Genomic DNA, 15752 nt, shown 5'->3' with positions numbered 1-15752 from the left:
AACTGTAACACTGCAGAGCAAGTGGCATTGCAATAAAATGTTGTAGCAGCAAATTGCTTTCCAGTTGTGTTAGATTTCCCTCTCTGTTCCCTAGAAGAGAAATAAGAAAGAAATATTGTACCCTTGAAATGATGACAAGAAACAAAAAGAGACTTCGGGAGTGAGGATCACTGGCTGTTTTTGCAAAGCAATAAAGCCATACAGAATAAATGAGTCCCAAGGAGTTTCTTTTGATTTTTATGGCTTCTGCACTTTGTTTTTCCCTTCTGTCTCACGAAGTACTTTGTAAAAACCTCCCCCATTTATTTGGTTTAGCTTCTCTCTTTTCATTTTTGCTGGAAAAGCAAGGCAGCACTTATTGCAAGTGTCTGTTTGGTATAAAATAAAATACTACTTTTTCATGTAAGGATGGAAACTGTTTAAATTGTTCATTCTTACTGCTGCTAAAATGAACACAATTATTCCTATTTTCTTGTAATGATGAGACAGCATCTCCACAAAATGCCTATGTCATATCAAACACAGTTCATCTGTCACTGCACTGTATATGTATCTGCATATGAACTGCCTGTGTACACTGACTTTATACCCCATGTAGGCAGAGCTACAGGGAGATCCATCTGCTGAAGGAGACAAGACAGAACAAAGGCACTGCATCCTACAAGCATCTTTTTTTATTCATTTCTTTGGGCCTACAACTGCCTAACTGAGCTGTAGGCACATGCATTTTGTTCAAGTCTGAAGTTCAAGGAGACAAACCCCATCCCAGAACTTCTTGAGATTATTCCCAAGCCATGTGACTTTCCTTCTAGTCACTGTTTGATTCTCACAAAGCTAAGAACAAGCTCTCTTCTGCTGCACCATTGTCAGTGCCTCTCATGGTAGGATAGTTCTTTATAGCTATGTAAGAATGGAAAGATGAAAAGTGCTTTGGGTCTCCACAGTGTAGCCAAGAGCATTTGCTGACCTGCACAGTAAATAGATGAAGACAGTTATATGCAATGTAAAGCTCAGCTTGCAGTCAGTGGAAGTGCCATGGTCTCTGGATACACCTGAGCACCAGTGCCATGACTTTTTTTCAAGAAGTAAAGTTGCTTGAGAAATGACCGTGTGGTGACAACCGTGAAATTAAAGTATTTGAGTGGGCTTGCATTCGTGCATAATACTCTACAAACACATTCAAGGAGATGCCATCTATCAAATAACCAGGCTCATCTCAAAAACAGCTTAGTGAAGCACTGGCGAAAGTCCCCTGCCACGAGCCTGATCAAACTGCAAATGTTCAAAAGACTCCTGCTGCTAATTGAATTTTACCTGCCGGAAAAACCCTCAGATTTTAATGTGTCATTGATGAAATTCTTGTATTTTAAAGGCTGTGGATCAGGACTTGTTCAATAGACAGGCTGCTTGGTGGTTGGGTGTCTGTTAGCAAGCACTGCAACCCAGTACAAGGAGTTCCATGGTGCAAATGCAGACTGACATCCTTGTGAGTGACATCTGAAGAACATTTCATGCTTCATGTATTACTGTCCTTGCCTCCTAAAGCTTCATTTCTTTATTCTGTAATATCTGTTACAGCCTGGATCCCGCAAATGAGAATCGCCATTAATTTGTTTAGGATTGCTCGCATACAAACTTTCATTTCTCACTAGGATTAAGATGAAAGACCATAATACATTGTAAATGAAACAGAGAAATAGATTTTTCCAGGTGTCATATAGAATGTTACGCATTCTGTAACTTCCAAAGTGAAAAAAAATATTAATAATAATTTTTAAAAAAGATCGTTATAAGAAGTGATGATCATGAAACAGTTTATTCCGGGCAGTGAAAACTGTCCTCTTTAGGACCAAAGAATCTCTACCCCTTTGATCTTACGATTTCAGTCTGTGCCAAAATTGATCAGGTGAGTCCACATTATGCTTATAACAGATGTAAAATTTTTACCTTACTGCTTTAGCAAAACTTCTCAGTTGTTGATAGGAACACCATATTATTTCATGGAGCAATAAAAATCTGTATTTTATGAAAAAATTTTGACAAAAATTACATATAATGTGAAACCAAATTTTAAAATCTATTTGATTACAAACAATACAGTAAAAATAGGTTATTACAAATAAAATGCCTGTCACTTCCAAAGTCTTAAATTATGTCTTAAAAAATTTGAAATGAAATTTGCTTACATAACTCTTAAAAAAGAAAAGCACAATTGGACAGAACGAGCATGCATTTATTATCAAAACATGGATGTACAAGTTGTAAAATACCATAAATGTATTAAATATATGGAATGTGGATGCTCTTTTTTTTTTTTTAACTTAAAAAAAAAAAAAAAGAGATTTCACGTAATCAATACCAAAGGATAATGTATGTTTCTTTCTATTCAAGACAATTCTTATCCAGAATAGATCCATGGAAACAGATTTCTTCACATTTTATAACACTTAGCTGTGAATCTGAACAAATTCTTCATTTGTTTTTTAGCTCTCCTTACTAAGCTGCTTTTCAGCTCAGGCTCAGTCAGCCTGTAAACATCAGTCTTTGTCATATTTATGAAACACTGCTGATGTGCTTGATCCCGCATCCACAAAAGTCACTAGCAATACTTTGACTTGGCTTGGGTCACATCTCTTACTACAGAGCAGAATGCGTGAAGTTAAAGTACAAAATGAAGACATTCACGATGCAACATTGCCAGTGGTCTTCAGGTAGTTAAATGAAATTATTCAGTGTTTATCCTATTTGACATTACAATCATGTATTTACATCATGTACATCTGTTATAAACTCAACAGCAGATGTTTGGAAACAGCTGTGTCTAGCAGTTCCACAAAATTCAATATTGGATCATTTTAATTAACAGAGACAGAGAGGATAGCGTAAAGCCTTCAAGATCAAGCTGGCCCCGGTGCAACTTGTCTCTTGCAAGCGGCCAGGAACATGGCAATAGTTGTGAGGCTTTCTAGTGAATTGTTTCAAGTTTTCTTCCAGGATTTTGAAAAGGAAAGTCAAACTTACTTATAAAACTGTATTTTGTTGTTGAGGGTCACTTTTTTTCCAGTGGCAGAGTCAGAAGAACAGAGTCTTAGATGGAAGTTCTCAGCCAGTTTCTCTGTGGGCTTGCCATCAGCTGGGTATCCTGCAGGAGGACTGATTGCTTGGGATCCAAGGGGTGAGTGTGAAGGAGTGTGGGAGAGGATCCTTTCTTACCCCTAGATGAAAGCTGTAGCTCACTAGCTGCTGCAGCCTCTTGTGCAGCCATGTCCAAGCAAGTTGTTGTTACGCCCATCTTGAAGCTTCCCATGGCTCTGCAAGGATGCTCTGCTTTCTGTGCTGGAAGTCTGCCCGCTTTCATCCTGCTGCCTTCTAAGTCTGCCGAAGGTTAAAAACATTGACAGATTTACAGCTCTGACCTACAGGTAACTGAACCAGCGTAACTTGTCTGTCTTATGGACAACCACTATACCTGTGTATAAAATAGATTTCTGCAACATTCAACGTCTATAACTTCCCTAGCTTTCCTTGTCTCAAATGCCTTTGAATTCCTTCTCTCTTCCTCTGTGCAGTCAAGCATTGGTTAAATCCTCCTCCTATCAAAGCAAATAACCAGCAGAGGATTGTGCTTTCTCTGGCTTGGTCACCTCTACCTAGATGTAGCACAACAAATCTCCTACCAGCACAAGAAAACATGTCAGGTGAATATATATTCAAGGAACAACAAAAATCTTGCATTGCGTAAAGTCGTCTTCTCTAGGCGCCATTTTCTAGAGAACAGCTGCAGACCAGGTGGCACCTGCAATCCTCACCAATAATTTTACCATCAAACTCCTCAATGCTTCTGTTCAAGGCTGGTATAAACTTCTCTGATTTTCCAGTGGCTCTTTTAATACTTAATGTAGTTTTCCAAATACAAAAAGACATAAGTACTTGTGTAAAGAGCTGTAAAGATTCATGGGGAAGCTGTTGTAGAGATCAATTTTTTTTTTTAAACTATGAACCACTGGTGTTTTGTTGTTTTTGTTTTTGTTTTTGGTGGAATTTTTCTGGTTTATTTTCCTTAAAAATGATAAACTGGTCATGTATTCCCAAGAAAAGGTACTAAGAACTGTCACCGGAGACACCATGGGAGAAACACTTTGGAACAGAGACCATAAGTGGTATGATATACTCCAGAAATACCTTGCAAGTAACACTGAATACGTATAAATTATTTAATGACAAAACATGTAAAAACTGTAAATGTAAAGGGTGAGTTTGAAAAAGGTGAAATAAAGACTATAGAGACATCAACTGAAAATTCAGAATTGAATGTAAAAAGAACATGAAAATTCTGCCTTGGCTAAATGGAGGTCTAAGGCAGAATATTTAATTTTAATGAAAACACTTTCCAGATAGACACAGTTTAAAAGAGCACAAACACTGGCACATTAAATAACAAATATAAGGCAGACTAAGGAATAAAAATGAACTTTGAACTTTTCATTCTTTCAAATGAACTTTGACAAATCATCAAGAGAGGATTTTCATCCAAGTGTCCTAAGAAAACTGAAATATATAGCTCCTGTACAGCAGAATGGTGTACATAACTTACTGTTGAAGCTATCTTGGCAACAAATGATGGAACATAACTAATGTGATGGCATGGTTTTTATTTTATTCTACAACGGTTTCAAAGGAGATCTGGAGAACTACCAAGGGAGTAATTGAATCAGAGTCTTGAACCGCTTCAGGGTTTGAGATACTGGCCCTTGTATGACCAAGGTATTTGTAAACATCAAAAGAAAAGGCCACAGTGCTTGGAAACTCTTGTTGAATATTGTGGGTTACAGGCCTATGTAAACTGATAATTAGTGGGATGATGCAATTTTTTGGAGACCCAAGAAATCATCTCTGACTTGTGTTTTCCCCTGAATTTCTTTAATATTTATTCTGTCCATAACATTCCGAAAAATAGAGCATTCACCACACCCTTAAAATTAATGGGGAAAAAATAAGCCTCTCAGTAACAGCAGAAAGCAGAAAAACATCTTTTTTAATGTAAACCACTGAAGCTGGCATAAAGGCAGCATTTAAAGATTCAAAAGATACCACTGCCTAGCCTCAAACTTCTCATTCTCTACTGATTTGCTTTCTATTTTTGATTTATTTTCATTTATTTTCTTTTATTCTGTTTCTACTCAAGGGCTGTTATTAAAGCACACTTAGATTATGGGGTTTTGGAAGTGGTGAAATAGGTTATTTCAGCAGTGCTTCATTGTATCCTCTTAACAGAAATTGTCTGTCTGTATCTAACCATATGTACAAAATATCAAAGTAAGCAACAGGTTATTAATATGATGCAAACAAAATTTAACTCTTATTTAACTGTTTAATGTTATAAATCACATTATCGAGTGTTCAAAATTATGTTAAAGACTTCATTGTAAGCAGTTATAATGAGTATGTTAACAGCTTCCTGCCAGTAGGTCCCGAGGATGTAAAAACATATAAAGAATCAGAAGATAGTGATTCTGTTTATTACCACTGTCACCTTCTGGGCAAACTGCAGCCCTTTTCTGTTCTTCAGCCTCTCTCCCTACAAGTAGAGAATGTGTAAATTGGTGAAGCTGAGGAGGAAATTATTTGTCCTGAAATCTCACGTTGATTGGAGCTAGTCATAATTCCAGGTCAGAAAAATAGTAGCGACAAAAAGAACATGTATAAAAATACAAAGGCAAGGAGAAGAAATTGACTAATTACTGGTATGAAAGATATGAAAAAGGAAATGGAGACTTCTAAAACTAAGGCAGGCATCTAATGAAACCTGATAGCAAACTTGGGAAACACCAAGTAATAGCTTAAGGCTCAGCTCTGTTCACCAGATGAAGAAAATCATTGAAATTTTGTCTTTGGGCTGTCAAATACAATATGTTCAGTATAGAAGGAAGAAAAGTTACAGATTCAACTGTAAGGATTTCAGATTTGTAAGAGACTAAGAAACAGGAAACTCTCCAAACAGAATGATTTAGCTGGTCTTGGAGACATTCCTGGGGGCATTTTCTCTTCACCCAGAACATTGCAATTTGAGGAAAAAAAAATAAAATAAGGCAATTATTCTGTATTTCAATATAGCTCCAAAGTTCAGAGAGGCTCAGGTCAAGACCTAAACAAATCTCACCACTGCAGCTGTGTGTGAACAAGTAGTCTCTTCAATTAAACGTTGGGCAGTTTCAGAAGTGAAATTCACCCTTTGTTCATGCATTCTTGATCACTTTATGCTATAGCTGGAGCATTTTTCCATCAGATATTGTCAGCTTTACAAAAACACATGTAGGTAAAATAAATGCACTCCAGGCCGTTCTGTTTAAAAAAAAAAAAATGGCACTAGTGCAATAAATCATTTGTTGGAAACTGCTTTCTAGTGAATGACTTCTCTCTCCTTTAAGATGATGCAGCCACAGCCTGTGATAACTTGATAAAGACCCAGGGAGAATGAATGGCTTACAGGGAACATAGTTGTTGTGGTTTTGAACCATATAGTTATTCTTTTGCTGAATGCTATGAACAGAGGGTAAATGGTGAAATGGCCAGCTGTGGTCGAAAAGAGTGAACAAATGTCTCTAGCAGATAATCATACCTGAAGGAAAAGCCCACAGTCTTTCTCAGCTGAAAATGAGTTAGCACAATGTCTATTAAATTTATTTCAAAAAAAATTCTGCACAAATAGATAAGTAGGCTCAAATGCAGTTATGCTGGGAACTGAGAGTGGTTCTGCTGAACCAAAGAGTACATAAGCACAGATATCTTTGCTTTCACCGCTGATCCATACAATTTCAATAGTGTGCAACACTGAGTATTGAGCAGCATGTTCTCCAGTAATGAAGAAAGAAGCCTCAGAAATGTGGAAATAAACACAGTGGCCATTAAGGTTAAAAATTCTCCCGGCATAGAGAGAATTCTAGCCAGACTGAAGTACCACTCCATGTACACCAGGATCCACAGAACACTCTTTTTACTATATTAAGTTTGAGAGTTTTACAAAGAACTGTCCTGAATATGGAAGAAAGAAAATGATGTGAGTAGACTGTGGCATTTGCTTTATCATTTCTATGTTTAGTACCTTATCTTAGCCTATTAATATTTCAACCCCCTTTCCAGTGAAAACAAATGCATTTGCTTTTGGTTTGTGCAAAAGGAAGGCACAGTAAGTCAAACTTTAGAAATTGTCTTTTTATTGCAGGATAAAGAATTCAACTAAGGGAAACTTTTATATTTCCTGAAATAAACCTTTGAGAGTAGATAAACCTGTAGAAAATTTTAGCTCAGTTATTCTCCACAAACAGGAGGTTTGAGGTCCAAAATGAGCAGGTACATCTATACTAAGTTTACAAATTAATGTATCCTCGGGGACAGATTTCTAAATAGTTAGAAACACTCCTCAATTCTTTCATTTATCAGATACACTTAAATACTGTTGATCTCTTCTGCAGATGGTATTGCTGGGAGACTAATTATGAACATGTCCAAATCAAGAAAAAAAAGCAACCTAATGAAAAAAGCCCACCCATTAGTACTATGCTAAGGAAGACAATGTTTCAACAGTACATCACTGTGCATATCAATGATTTGTCTACTAGGGCAGATACAGAAGATATAAGGGGGACATTAGAACAGTGATAAGGACACTTAGTACACATACAATATTTTTTGAATATAGACTCTCTGTAGCTAGTATCGCTTCAAAACATAACTCTAAATTTTTCCATTCTCAATATAAATATATATCCATGAAATTTTATAAGGAAGTTAGAAGAAGCCAGACAGTTATGTACACAGGTATTGTTTTGTTATATCCTGCTCCTAGAAATGTGGATATTATGCCACATAACAAAACTGATGGGCATTATGGAAAATATCCAGCAATATTGCAAAAACCCTAGCAAAACAGAAAATCATTTTTATGTAGTGGTACAATGCTGTGAAGTTGCAGTCCATGAAGCATGAGAAACCCTACAGCAGCAATAACTCATGGGGACACCAACAAATTTGCAAATACTCAGTGTCTCTAGCCAAGATATAGGCTAGCTGTAGACAGCCACGGCTAAATTGCTATTTCTTGGTACTGTTCTCAGTCAGGTGTTAAAAAAAAAAAAAAAAAAAAAGCCTTAATAGGATTTTGGAGTCTACCTTCAACAATAAAACATGTTTATTTCTTCCCTGTGAAGCAAGTACAGAGCACATCCCTGTGTTCCTTAAATTTCTAAGTGGATTTATTCAGAGAAACTCTTTCTGAGAAATGTCAGAAGGGTTTCAACTGTGAAGACTCAGACTCACACTATCACCTAAAGTTCAGCATCACACTTGGTACTGCTAACCCAGGGTGTGATAGAATGTATAAATGGAAAGCTGCTGGTTTACTTGAATATTATATATCTGTGTAAACATTAAGAGAAGGAATATGTTTTTGTTTACATCTCCAATCCAAATACTGAATATGCAGTGACACATGGAAGGTATGCAGATGAAAGCTAACAGTATTGGTCACTGCAAATCATTTTCTGGGATGTCTCTCCCAGCAGCCCCCAAAAGACTCTGTTCTGTTGTTTTGATGCTGACTAGAAATGCTCATGGCACTCATAATCCATCATGCTTTAACCAGAAGAACAGATTGACTTCTCCAAGTCCGTGCTAAGCTTTTTCATTTTTAAAAGGTATCTTGCTTAAGCTTTATAGTAACTCGTGTCCTGAAGCAGAAGTGCCTATGCTACAAAATCAGGGAGGTTATCTGGCAGTAATATGTAGGTCCAGTGGTGTGCACACGTCTTTTCAAAAATAATGTGTTTTGTGCATGTGAGTCTTATACTTCATTTGAAAGCTTTTCCCACTATTTTCTGCTAACATTTTAACATCAGTTGCAGGCAGTGTTTGTAGAATTATTGATTACTGAGCAGCTTGGCTTCTCATCTGGCTGCCACTGTGAAGAATAAGAACTGAATTTGATACATGGACACGTAATATTCTGCCTGCGTTTTTGAACATTTTGCTTATAAATTAACTCTTGTGTTCTGTTTTTCATGAAATTGAAGAAGCTGACAGTATTTTGCAATTACAAATGAGTGCTACTCTTTCATATTTCCATTATTCTGTGTACCAGTTCTTATTGCCAGGTTTTTCATTTTTTTCATTTTTATTTTTGAAAAAGTAAAATAAATAACAAGAAAGAAGAGAGCAAAGCTCACCTGATTATTTTTTTCTTAACAGAACGAGTATATCTTAGAAGAGTATTTTTACTTTCCTAAACAAAATAACCACCAAATATATCAGAATGGAGTGGAAATTCATGTGTTTGCATTCTTCTTTTAAAAAGCTAATTAAAATGAGCTTGTGAGTTGATTAGAAACTCAGGAATTTACTTCTTGTTTTACACTTCCATCTGTAAATATGTAAACATTATTTTTTCCCAGTGTTAATATTAAAGAAGCAAACAAACAAAAAAGATCAAATATGATACTTCTGGATTGTCCTCACAGGAGATCCTGTTGTTCCAAATCACATATCTAATTGTGACCTTCGGTACTCGTGTATAATGCCCAGGTTTGCAGGGTGAGGAGCTGGCATATGACTTGGACACATGAATAGAGGTAAGTCCTGATCTTATTTTGTCAATTTGTTTAGAAATTTCTGATTCTGAAAAGAAGACTTTTGATTCCATAACAGTATGTGTCATAGCAGCCTGATAAAATAGTTCTTCATGGGATTAATTTACATGATAACCTGATTATCTACCAAATTATTCATTTATGCCCCATTCTGCCAATGATATCCAAGAGGGCTTTCGTGACAGAAAACAATAACAGAGTTTTCCATGTTTAGGCATTGACTGCCCTCATACCAGAAAATAAAATAATGGAGGGATAGGTGCCTGGAACCTAAGCAGTGCAGGCTGGGTTGTATTCTTATGGTTTTCTAATCTTGAAAATAGGGCTGTTGTGGAAGCTGGGAGCATACTGGGGCTGGCTTTAGAACATACTGGAGTGGGACTCAACACTCATCATGCAGCAGTGTCACCATTGCCTGTTTTTGGCCTCCGGTCCTCAGAACTGGATACATGTGGCTCAAATGTAGTTTTTCCCTTAGTGGTGTTCAGTGCCATATGAGACACCTTGATTGACACAGAAAGCCTGTGCCTTTTCGACTGGCAACTAGGCATTTATTTTCACCTAAATGAAATGAGCCCAGAGCTGTGGAATGGATTTTATGCCAGCTAACTGTAGACAACTGAAAGATTAGCTCAGGCTCTCAAAACAAGATAGAGGAACTGACATAGAATAATGAGTTTCAGCATAACTTATCTGATATATGTGTCACAGACCAATCCTGAGAGATACAAGTCTCCTCAGTGTTCACTAATGGAGCTTAAACTAAATAAAAGGCTTTAAATTGATTAGTTTAGAGGAATATTAGTCTTGTTGCATCTCCAGAAAAATAGAGATACCCTTCCTCTCTGTACACAAACTCAGGGTTCCTGTCAAGCAGCTGCATAAATTCAGCACACACTGCATTGCTTTGCAGAGCCAGTGTGCTTCTGTATTGGAGCTAATTTACACCCACACTGTTCAGGCATGCTGAAACTGGATAGTCCTATAAGCCTAGTACATATCACATGCCAATAAATACTGCCAAGAGCTGGTAAGGAAGTCACCCAAAAGCACAGGGGTGCAATTACCTGCTCATCCATGCAGATGTGACATCTAATTCCAATTTATTTCATTTTCTTTTTAAAATCTTGCACACACCCTTTGGAGTAGTTGTTCTGCATCTAACCAGTATTTAAGGCTGTCTGCCTTTGACTCTAAACATGTCCTCTTGGTGCTGTCTGCTCCAGTGGAAACCACAATCTCAGATCTCTTTTCTAAATACTTTGCAATTCATGTGTTTTGACAGCACACTCAATTACCGTGTAATCATTCAAGTAACTTTCTTTAAACTCCATTAAAATGTAAATGATGGAGGCACAGACTAAAAGGTGTGGTTCATTACAAATGAATGTGAAAAGTAAAATTTTGGAGGAAGTATTCTCATGTAGTGCAGGTGTGTTCTTGGACCATTGACACTCATGTCATTTACTCCCACCTTTTCCCCTTGGGGAAATATGCTTCTACTAAGGGTAACTGATTCAGGTTGATGGTTCTTGTTGAGTGATTACTCTCAGTAAATGCCCACGAATATAACTTTTTATCAACTAGCAATTTATAATCAAGCATAATGGGTTCAAGTGCACATACAAAGTGAATGACATGTAAAATACTTGTATGTGGAAGTCAAGTTACAAATTATACCGGATGCTGTAGCGTGTTCACCTACAATGTTTTGAGATGTCAAGTTTACCCTGGGAATTAATAAGACAAAAAAAAAAAAAAAAGAAGACGTGGTGTAAATGAATGAAAACAGCAAGCAATGAACAGCCATTTAAGAAAATAAAACAATGGATAAGCACTAACTTTAAAGCCTTGCTTAGACTAGAAACAAAGGTGTCCCTTACAAATGGGTTATTTACTGTTCAAGACCAGATCCATCTTAAATAGTAAGTGTTTTGCTCAGCCACGTCATAAAATGTGAAATGTTTTTCTATCTTAGATGTATGTTTGTGGATCCACATGCACAAGTAACAAGAAAGCAACTCTAATTTTCCCAATGACATATTGGTGAATAGGTTTCATGGGAACAGAAGGAGAAATAAAATTCTAGAATCCAGTTTACAAACTGCAAACATATGCCCACGACTAAGGATATTTTCTCAGCAGTGAGTGCCAAAATTGTTTGTCAAATAGGAGATGTGTCTCCAAGCCTGCTTCCAGTGTACTTCTTGAAAGATACAGAGTAACCCTCCTGTAAAGCTGTTTCGCAATCACTGCATTGATATCTTCTCTTTCTTTTTTCTTCTGGTAGAAATTTCAAGGTAGGCTGATCCTTTAGGTCATGTCCAAATGAGATACATATGGAGGAAGACAACTCCTAGAGGTAGGGATCTAAGGGTAGATCTACATTTTATCAGAAATGTCCTCAAACATAGCTTTCTCCATCGAGCCTCTGGAACTAAGAGCGTGTTACAGAGGGGGCTGGAGTCAAAATGCCAGTTAACAGGCAGCAGATAACAATTAAATGGATAACAATAAGCAGAGAACTTAAAGGTAAATAATAGCATGGTGCCTGAAAAAGCCTGTTCCTTTGCTGCCATGATGATACACATCTGCAGCTCTCTGTCTGTGACCCCACGTGGCAGATTACCATCAATAAGCAGGACTGGACTGAAGGGCAGCCATCCATCACTGAAATGTTACTATTCAGTCACATCTTGCTTCTTTTCTTTCCTTTTCATCTCTGTCCATACTGCTGGGGAAAGGATCCTGGATCAGAGATTAGAGGGGAAAATCATATCTGTGACAACTTCATTGCCCAGCAGCACCAGTTTCCTTACTGTGGCATCTCTAACCAAAACTGCATGTCCATGATAGCTGTAAAGTCAATAATTTAAGGATTATTTAATGACACTTTATAAAGTAAGAAGCTGGTCTGGCTCAGTAAAAACTCTCAGTGCCTTGGAGGTGGCTAATTCATCTGTACCTTTCTCCTGTTCTTGCTAAAACAGGTTTCCAGGAATCAGTCTATGAGTTTCCAGGGAGCAAGAATAGCCTGCACTGACCTCCCTCCTGCCTCATCTCTCTCCACTTTTTCTTCATAGAGATTTCTCTGCCAAACTCCAGAACTTAGAATCACGGAAAATCTCTCTCTTCTGCAGCCTTTTTACTCCCTGAAGAATAAATATCCTCACTTGAAAGAGACCTAGCTGGTAGCATGATCACATAACATCATTTCAGCCTTCAGTTAATCAGCCACCAAACCTCCCTACACAATGCCTGGGGAAAGTTGTTGCCTAACACAGGGGCTTGTGGAAGTCACTGAACTGAACACAGAGCTGTCTGAGTTAGACACTGAGGAGAATCCACAACAGGACTTATATTATGCCCCAGAAAGAACACAGGAAAATTGAGTCTTACCTTAGTCTCTTACTGTCCTAAATTTGCTCTACTTTCCCTATTTCTAAAAAGAATTTATATGTATACATGCATATATTCCTACATGTAAAAATTTTACAGTGCAAAACTTGTATTCTTATGCAGACTCTATATGAAGATGAATACTATATTAGCAGTGAGATAACACAAAAGCACACACAAATATCCCATCTAATGAAGATTCCCATCTCAGAGTAGCCCATTTCAGATGAGAGTGAGCATCAAAAAATAAGGCAAGTGGATATAAATGTCTGCAGTGGCATATCCTCCTATCTGGTGACATTTCCAGACTTTCCAAACCAATGAGTATATAGAGGGTCTTAGATTTCATGGACATTTATGGACATGAAGACAAAGAGAAATCATGATGCTAGTCCCTTACAGTCATTGAATTATTGTGATGTGTTGTGAGTCCATCATTTATCATATATATGATTTTTTTTCAGTGTAACTTAGGAAAAAATGTATTATATTTTACTTAGAATCATAAAATTTAGGTACATTTCCAAATTGAGATGTGTATAAATGAAGATGGTTTTGCCTTTCCTCTACCTATGAATTGAATTTTGATTTGTTTTCATTAGGTTTATTTCTGGTTGTCTGCATTGCTGATACTCTACATTAATTATCCTGAAACTCTGGTCCTCTCCATTGCTTTGACAATGAGAATACTTTGATATAGGCATCCCTTCCCCCACAAACATTCATTCCTGAAGATGGATGTTAGTTTAGTGAAGTGTAGCAACCACAGTCATGTGTTTGTTTGCTTGGGAAAACTTCAGCTATTTTCTTTTTTCTAGAAGGCTTTGAAAATGAGATTTCAAATGTTTGTTTATCTTTTCTTTTTCTTTTTCTTTTTCTTTTTTTTCTTTCTTTTATTTTTTTTTCTTTTTTTTTCTTCCATGAAACTGTGAAGGGAACACATTATTGAAAATTTCTGTATGACCACTTGTTCCTCAAAACTGAGTTTGAAGGTATGCCTGTAGAACAATGATCAGCTTAGGCTAGCTAGTGCTTAAATCTTTAGGCAGCTTTGTTTCCCAAGTATGAACATTTGGACAGGTAATACTAAAGTAGTAATAATGAGTGGTAAACAAAAAAAAAAAAAGAAAGAGCTTGTGTGACTGCACAGTGGTTATTAGCACCAAAAAACAACCTAGGCTCAATCATGCTCAGAAAGGTGTGAGATTCCAAGAGAAATGTTCAAAAGCAGACATATCCTTTAAAAAGGGGATAAGAAGAGATCAGTGATGAGCAGCACAAATACTTGAAATGCTCAGATGAAGATAGATAGACTTCTGTTGAATCAAAGTTAGGAGTGGGAAGAGATGAAAAGTTGTGCCATAGCCTCAGCCAAAAAACTTTCAGATATTATGGGGACTGTAAAGCTAGACATATCTCCAAAGAAACTAAATGACATAAAATACCTGTTAAGAAAAGTACATTCAATGAGATATATTGCAAATCAGTATGAATATTCAATTGCAATCAAGCTGTAATGAAAGGGATCATTTGGGGACCCTGAATTTGAATCTGAAAGAAAAGGAACTACAAAAGAGTGAACATTAATTTGGTACAGAGAATTAAGATTTTTTTGCATATGACGTGGACAAAGTCAGAAAATATGATTTTAAGCATCTTAATATATCTGAAGTATGGTCACTCTGCTTCTACTCTTTATTCTGGAAGTGGACTGTACAACTACAGCTGCTCAATATCTATTAGGAAAGAATTAGGTATGACCAAACATTAAGTAGCATAGCAAGAAAAGAGAGGGATTGTGCATGGTGCACAACAAACATCCAACTATTTCAAATTGTGGCGTTTTTTGTTGCTGTTGTTGGGTTTTTTTTTTTGTTTTTTTTTTGTTTGTTTGTTTTTGTTTTTGTTTTTTTTTTAGTGTAGTTGCAGGGCCCAAGTGCATTTGGAAAGAGTGAAATCTGTTCAATCAATAGAGACTAGATAGCTGAACATCACAGAAATGCTACTACAGGATATTAGAATTGAAATGAAAAATCTTTGACTTCAGTATTAAGTTTTCAAAACAATCCATTTGGATTGTTATAAATATAGAAATTTTCCTCATTGCTCCATCCCTTTAATTAAAGTAAGCATTGGGACTTTGAATCCATTTTCACATGCATTGTATGTATATAATGCATGTTCTATTTAGTAATATGTGGCTATATAATTTCATTACTAGTCTGATAATTTTGATGACAAGTTTGTGAAGCATTCAGCTGAAGGATTATTCTGATTGAGGTGCAGATATTTCCTGTGTTTCCTGTTTTTCTTTATCTGCTCACCTGTTCAATCTTAAAGATGTCTTTCAGAGAGTAGAAGAGGCTCAGGAACCATAAAGGATAAGAAATGAGATTACAAGAAAATATTGCTTCTGCTTCTTCATTTTGTGCTATTTCAGGTTTTGAACATTCATAACCAAATGTCGATGTACATGAAGATTTCTTTAGTGATTACAGCACCAAAATAGCAAGATAATCCATGCTCGGCTTTTTAATGAAGCCAGGAAGAAACATCATGGCTTTATCTGCACAGTATTTTTTTTATTTATTCCCTGAAGAACATATAGCCTACAGCTTCTAAATAAGATAAGATCAGCTTCTGGAAGAACTGCTAGCAAAGTGCCTGCAGATACTGCGGAATATTTGGTGCTGCATTTCTAGATACAATAAA

At 36.6% G+C, this 15752-nt stretch overlaps 1 protein-coding gene across 3 annotated transcripts in view; it reads right to left on the bottom strand.

The window, feature by feature from the left end:
* Positions 1 to 1523: 1523 nt before the first annotated feature.
* STK32B (serine/threonine kinase 32B) overlaps positions 1524 to 15752 on the bottom strand; it is a 129799-nt gene continuing 115570 nt past the window's right edge. For all 3 annotated transcript variants that reach the window (XM_085547282.1, XM_015862540.3, XM_085547284.1), the window contains one exon: positions 1524 to 3375. In XM_085547282.1, the coding sequence (XP_085403408.1) occupies positions 3237 to 3375 (139 nt within the window). In that variant the 3' untranslated portion in view covers positions 1524 to 3236. The remainder of the gene's footprint in view (positions 3376 to 15752) is intronic.

Source organism: Coturnix japonica, chromosome 4 (genome assembly GCF_054131305.1).
Source record: "Coturnix japonica strain WE chromosome 4, WE-NBRP24, whole genome shotgun sequence".
In the NCBI taxonomy this organism is placed as follows: domain Eukaryota; kingdom Metazoa; phylum Chordata; class Aves; order Galliformes; family Phasianidae; genus Coturnix; species Coturnix japonica.
Note: the sequence above shows the minus strand (reverse complement) of the source record. Positions and strands in the feature narration are given on the sequence as shown.